The following is a 6,971-nucleotide window of genomic DNA, read 5'->3' on the forward strand; positions in this document are numbered from 1 at the left end:
TTATGACTGCAGCTAATGTAAATATTTTATTTGGAAGCTCATGGGTTGTCTGCTCTTCATGAAATGATATAACTTCAGGTTGCATCTTCGTACTGTCAGATTTTGCAAATATATTATCTGTAGCCCAAACAGGATCCCAAAAGTCACAGTCACTACATATCCAATTTGCAAGATCCAAAAAGCCATGTATGTTCAGAAAATTAAAAACAATAAACATCTTTAATTTATATTATAGGAAGTCTCCATCCCAACATTCGATGCTGTATGTGCTCTTTACTAATAAACACCAATCCATTCTATGGGAGAATATCCATAGAGAAAATGAGACGAAAAGGATTTACTTTTGGTAAAATTAACATTGGCTGATTTTCATCCTCAACAAGTCAGGATCTTCAATTCCTTTTGCTTGTCTCTTGGAGAAATCTCTTGGTCATTAGGCATTATTGGTTCATTGCCCAAAACCACTCCTTGCCTTTGTATATGCAGCCATTTATCTTGAAACAGGTAGAAGAAGGCAAGGAAAGACATCTCAGCAGTGAAAATGATAGTCCAAAACCTTATACCTCTTGATGTCTTTTCATGGTAGGCTTGTAAACCTGTGTATATGTTTAGAACTCCTAGTAAGCATACTGCAGTTCCAAGTAGCCAATGCATAAAAAACCATACACTTCTTCCTTTAGACCCCCTGCAGAGAACAAAAAAGTTGTGGTGAACATGCACAACTGATGTACATAACCATGTTGATGTAACAATTTTAAATGGTTATACCTCCGTGGCCTTATAAAACCAACCAGGGCTTGCAACCATATGATACCATATAGGGCTACCCCTATCCTTTGGTGATAATTGTTGAAGGAGTTGTTGAAGTTTTTGATGGACATTACTGCTCCTGCTGTGGCAATAAGTACGGCAAGTATCTGTTAACATAAAATACTTTATCAATTCTATGAAGAAAGCAAATATTGAATTCATTTGGAAAATAATTACATTAATGATGGGTACAATATCTTCACTTGATGTGTTATTTCTCTACTTTGTGACTTGAGTTTGGGCCAATGCCATACCTTACATCATAATTGTGTTTTACCCACATGCTCAATTCCAAATAAGATTTGGGAAACGATGGATTAACTAATCAACTGGAATATTGTATTCTATGCCTTTTCTTGCTCTTAAAGTATCCATCATATTCCTTAATGAGCTTGAGGGAAATTGAAGTTTACTAGCTGTGTATCCGATTATTAAGAAACTGTGGGTTAGATTAATTATTGCAAATCAGGAATCTTTTTTACTTTAGTATACATTTCACCATCATTAGAAGTCATAGAGTAGGGCATCTGCCTAGTAAACAAAGTTCAGAGCTTTACTGCTATCTGTTTGTCACACTGTAGGGATATTGTTTATCAAGTGAAAGAGGAAGGAAAAAGATTATTAAAATAAACTACCATTGTTTACTCTAAATTTTTGGGAAAACATGGTAAAGTAACAGGAGAAAAAGAAAGAAACTTGCCTGCAAAATTGCATGAGTATAGAAAAGAATTTTGAGCCTTCTTCCACATTCCACTCTATTTGACATTCTGATAACAAGTATTCCTACAGGCATCAAGAACCCCATTGAAGCCCAGAGGAGAAATCCATGAAGTGTAATCTCAAACATCAGTTTCGAACTCAGCTGTTAACATAACTAAAAATCAGTTGGCTTCATTAGGAAATCCTTAGGAACAGGGGTATACAAAAGAAATAGACAACATGTTAGAACAAGAAAATGACAGAAGAATTTCCAAGAGATCAGACTGGAAGAAATAAAAGAAAAACCTTATGATTGTTGTCTTTCTTGCTTGCATGACTAGTAGTTTTTGAGTGGTCTTGAGACGAGCTGACAAGTGGTAGAACAAGAATAAAAAGACTCGCATGAATGGTGAAAAAAACCAATCTCCGCAGAACTTGCATTCTTTCTTTTCTGAAAAAGATAAGCAATGGCCACTCCTTCAAAGACCCAGAAAGCCTTTTATGCTGTTGAGGCTTCAAAATTGCAATTTGAGAAAACAAGGTTTAGCACATCACAGTGATGTGAAAAACCGTGACACTAGCGCAAGGACCACAACTAGATTAATTCAATAAGGTTAAGGTACTTGATATCCTGAAAAAAAAGCTACAGCCACTTGATTATCTCTTTCTCACTCATTCTCTATGATAATTATAAGCGTAAGTCCGTTTGAACAATGTGTCTTATGAAAACCAATGATCTTATTTGAAGGAAGCAAATCAAAAGTCTAAGTTCAAGATACCATGATAGTGTTTTGGTGTAAAGAAAGCCAAAGTGAGAACTTTTAAATAAATAAGTGTGGGTGCTGCATGGAGGTTGATGGTTCAGGTGTGAAGATTTTTGAGTAAGAGATTAAAGAAAGTGAAGATTTCAACCAGATGTGGGGTTCACTTATGACAGCCTTTTTGGGATTATGGAGGAGAATGTTGAATTTCAGAGCAAAAAGAATGCCATTTTTCAAAGGAGGGAAAAAAATACTAGAGACTATAGAGTGGACCTTGGTAGGTTGTAATAGTAAACACTATCTTTTGCCTCCGACAGTCCCACCACTGGGTATCCACTATAACAGTATGCTTGAACATAATTGATTTGTTCCCATGGTAATGCTAATGCTATAAATATAAGGCAGCGTTGAATTCGGCGGAGAAAGGGCCAGGATTTTGGTTAATACAAGGGGAGAAGAAATTGTAATCTTTGCTCAAAGCAACTCAATGATAGAGCATTCTTAAATAAAAGAGTTGCAACTTGCAAACATCCTCATTTTTTTTTTTTTTTTTTTAAAGATAAGAGTCTGAATTTGATAAGGAAATGATGGGATATAAAACTTATGTTTTACATCATCCAATAAAAGATTGTCTCATCAGTTTTTTACTTAAAACTCAATACATTCTACCACACTTAATAACATTTTAATAAATTTCCAATTTGGTTGGATTTTCATCATATGAGTATTAAAATTAATTGGGAGTGATTGTACTTATTCATTAATATGTGATAAAATGATGTGGTATACTGAGATTAGAGGGCGTAAAACTTGAGTTTTACACCACATCTTTATAAAATTTAATCTCATTAAATAAAGTCATGTAAGTACTAAGTAAGTAGGTGTGTTATTTATCAATTAATAAGTTGAAAAAAGTTTTGGGGGAATTTTTGTAATTTAGCTAAATTTTGTTGAGATTAGAAGGAAAAAGAGGCCATTTCTTGGATGAATGTAATCAATAAGGTGAAAATTTTACCAAATTCAAACAGATCTGGAGTTAATTTATTGATATGACTTTTACGTAAGTAGGATTTGGGAAAAACAAGAATTGTCACTTCATGTCTTCAAATTGATAATGTCGATTAGAGCTCAAACAAACTACATGCACATGTTCAAACAAAGTGGTAAAATTCACGTGAACTAAAAGGAATCCAAAATTTCTGATTTCTAATTAATAAAAACTTATGTGGTGCTCTAAATTTCTAGTGGATTGTAAAGAAACCATATTTGGGTGTTTGGGTGTTTAATGGGCGACTGACAACTACATAGGAATAAGGTTATTGCATCAAATTCAGCACAAAAAAAAAAGTTTTTGCATCAAATAATTATGGGGTTGCAGGTTCGGACAGAAAAGAAAGTTTGTTTAATCCAGAATATTTTATGCACTGGCTTGGTTAACCCATTAATCCAAAGCGAACATCTTTCAAAGTAGAGAGATCATATTGTACACCCAATTTTCTTTACCAAAAATTCTCTAACATTAGATCTAGTGTAGTGAACATCATCAAGAGCCTTAACTTAGTAGCATTATCTACTCTATTTTATAAGGAGAATCAAGATTCAAGTCTCATTCTTTCATTTGTAAAATTATTGAATAAAATAAATTATAATTGTTTAAAATGGTGTAACATTTAAAGAGTTACAAACTCACGAGAGTTATATCTTTAACCTATCTTTAAAACAATTATTTACTTTCTTAAAAAAAAAAAAAAAAGTTGCTAAAGTACCTATATATAAATAAACTTTAAGTTAATTAGGTAAACAGCTCATTTTTGCCCCCTTTTTTTGTGACTAATCACTAATCAATTGGAAATGGGATCTTAGGAAGGATTTGTGAAATCTTGACGGACAAGTCATTAATATCAAAGTATAATCAGGAAACCATCATATATTGCACTTTTTTTTTTTATTGGATTGATTTTGCCTTTTCAATCATCAGAATTGTTCTCCAGCATTTAAGATTTATACACTCGGGTTAGGGAAAGGCTAAGCATATTGATCATAGCATAATCTAACCATTTAAATATTATTTTTGTGTCTATGTCCTACTATTCATTCAATTATTTAGCTCTTTTCGGTTAGGATTTATGCATAAAATTATTTAACCCCCAAAAAAAAAAAAAAAAAAATCTGCTTTGGTTTAATGAAAGTTTTTATGAGTGGAGAGAAAAAACAAAACAGCATGAAGAATAAAAAAGAGAATTGAAAATTTTCAGATTCATACAAAACATGTGGACCAAGAGGTCCAAGACAACTTGGCTTATGCAACTTTTTGTTGTGGAATTATAATATTGATTGTAAACAAAAGCTGAATGGGGTCCCACCCTTGTCAAATAGTGCATTTGATTCCTTGAACTTCATGATGATTAATTTGGAAGCTATAGACCTGTTGATATGGATTTGTTTGCAGAGAAAGAGGTAGAAGTGCTTGTATACAGTCTCCACTATATATGTGATCCACTCAGTCCATACAACAGTGCAGAGTCTGCAGGCCATTTTGAGAAAAAACAGTGAAATCTTTTCTGCACCATTCAAAGCCAAAACACCCATTTGTACTAAGCTAGATTAACTTTTTAATTTACCACCATAACATCATGAAATATTGCCCTAGTTGTTACAATTAACGTTTACTATTACTAATATTATTAACAAGCCCTGCATTACAATCTTCATTCACATCTCATTTTAGGATGAAATATGCAAGTGAATATGCTGCTTTTTGGGGACCTCAAATTATTGCCTTCCTTAATTGAGATAAACAAATAGTGACTTGTTTAGGCAGCAAGCATAGTATATGTGTAAGCATGGTAACCATTGATCAGAATTGGTCATTCAAAACTTAACACATGAGCGTATCATAATATTTCCCAATGTTTGTTGGCATGTCACATGTGATTCCTACATTATTGTCCACCAAATAATCATGAGCTTGAAAGAAAATCATCAAGATGGGTTTCCATTAATATGAGTTCATTCTGTCAAAAGTAATAAAGATACAAAAAAGCCACCTTACTTTAATTCTATAATCGGTATGTAGAGAAGGAGTCCAAATCTTCTGTCTCACTTTTCCTGCTCCACTCTATACTCCACCAATAAATACTTGCCACGTGATACTATTAATTAATAACTGTAGAATTAATAAGTCAATAATGATAATATTTAATTAATTAGGTGAACATGTGGTAAATATTTATTGGTGGAGTATAGAGTGGAGCAGGAAAAATGGGACAGAAGATTTAGACGACTTTTTTTCCTTTTTACTAAGGAAAACCGTTCTCCCTACTCCAAGGTTAAAGCAATATTGACCTTTATGTCTAATCAAGCGGGTGTTTTAGAAAAAGGCTTACTGATTGAAACTCACTAACAACCTTTTTCTTTTTCTTTTTTTCTTTTTTTTTTCAAAAAAGAAATAATAAAGTTTAACTGCAAACTAATTTTTAGCAATCGATTATAATTCTACTTAATATTTTTTTTATTGAACATAAATTTTAACAAATCTATCATTGAATTATATTTTTTTTCTTATATTTTTCATACTTAAAAAATTTCTAAAAAATCAAATATTAATAACTATATCATTAATTAACTGTTTAAATTTCAAGTTTTGTAGTATAAAATTTTGCATAAAAAAAAAGTATATAGATTGAATAGTAAATAACATTTGATTATAGTGAAATTTGGTATGCGTATTAAAAACATAAAAAATATGCAATTCAATGTCTAAAATTTTAAAATATATAGTCATGTTAGTCTGAATTGTAGCCATTGACTACAAACTAGTTTGTAGCTAAAGTTTATCCATAATAAAATATCTTTATTAAAAGTGAATGTCATCATTTCCTTTTTTATAAAATTTTTTATAACTAATATTGAGATTACGCCAATTAAAAGTACATGGAAATTTCCTTGCAATTGGGGTCAAATTATGACAATTGGTGAGAAGAAAACTAGATTTAAGAAAAGTAGCGTGTGTGTTTTCTGAATTCAGTGGTTGATGTGTTTAGCTATGTTTGCCATAATATTCTACTTGCTGGACACAAAAATTAACTATATCCTATTCTTTGCTCTCCCCCCTTCTTTATATATATAAAACTGATGTGGTTCAAGTTCATTAAACCCACAATCAGGATGTCTCTGGAGAAACTCCCTCCATGAACGGAGCTATATGTGAACTAGGAAGGCATTGATCCTCCCTAATTTTTTTTTAAAAAATATTAGTATATTAATTGGTACTAATTTTAGAAATTTTGTTCAATAAAATTACACTTTACCCCCTTAACAATATAATCAATTCTTTTAAGAGTAATTGTTAGGACTGGAATTGAACCTCAGCCCACGAAAAACAGTGGATGATAGCCCAACAAGCCCTAAACAATATATTTGTTAGAGAATGGGTTTAACAAGAAAACATCTCAGGAAATTAATTATGGGCCATAACTAATAGGATTCATGCCAATAAGATCGAAAACACAAATTGAGAGAATTAACACTCCTCGGTCAAGTCCGAGGATGAGATGTTCTTATATTAACTCAGCTTATATGAATACAATGTCTTATTCTTTCTTTTTTCCTTCTCAGATTACATGCCCACTTTTCATGATGATCCCTTCCTTATATAGTCCTTCAACCCTTCATCCCAGCCTTCCACCTGTTGATTTTGCA

At 32.1% G+C, this 6,971-nt stretch overlaps 1 protein-coding gene across 1 annotated transcript; it reads right to left on the reverse strand.

The window, feature by feature from the left end:
- Positions 1 to 200: 200 nt before the first annotated feature.
- Positions 201 to 2,751, reverse strand: LOC112036282 (cytochrome b561 domain-containing protein At4g18260). The gene is made up of 4 exons (XM_024069092.2): positions 1,816 to 2,751; positions 1,511 to 1,672; positions 769 to 917; positions 201 to 685 (listed from the first exon to the last, which is right to left on the reverse strand). The coding sequence occupies exons 1-4, from the start codon at positions 1,948 to 1,950 to the stop codon at positions 376 to 378; spliced, it is 756 nt and encodes a 251-aa protein (XP_023924860.1). The 5' UTR covers positions 1,951 to 2,751; the 3' UTR covers positions 201 to 375.
- Positions 2,752 to 6,971: the final 4,220 nt, after the last annotated feature.

Source organism: Quercus suber, unplaced genomic scaffold (genome assembly GCF_002906115.3).
Source record: "Quercus suber isolate HL8 unplaced genomic scaffold, Cork oak 2.0 scaffold_362, whole genome shotgun sequence".
NCBI lineage: Eukaryota > Viridiplantae > Streptophyta > Magnoliopsida > Fagales > Fagaceae > Quercus > Quercus suber.

Coding starts and splice junctions, on each gene's coding strand:
- LOC112036282 (XM_024069092.2), bottom strand. CDS start 1,950: ATGCAAGTTCTGCGGAGATTGGTTTTTTTCACCATTCATGCGAGTCTT. Junction 918..1,510: donor ATACTCATGCAATTTTGCAG/GCAAGTTTCTTT, acceptor TTATGTTAACAG/ATACTTGCCGTACTTATTGC. Junction 686..768: donor GGTTTTATAAGGCCACGGAG/GTATAACCATTT, acceptor TGTTCTCTGCAG/GGGGTCTAAAGGAAGAAGTG.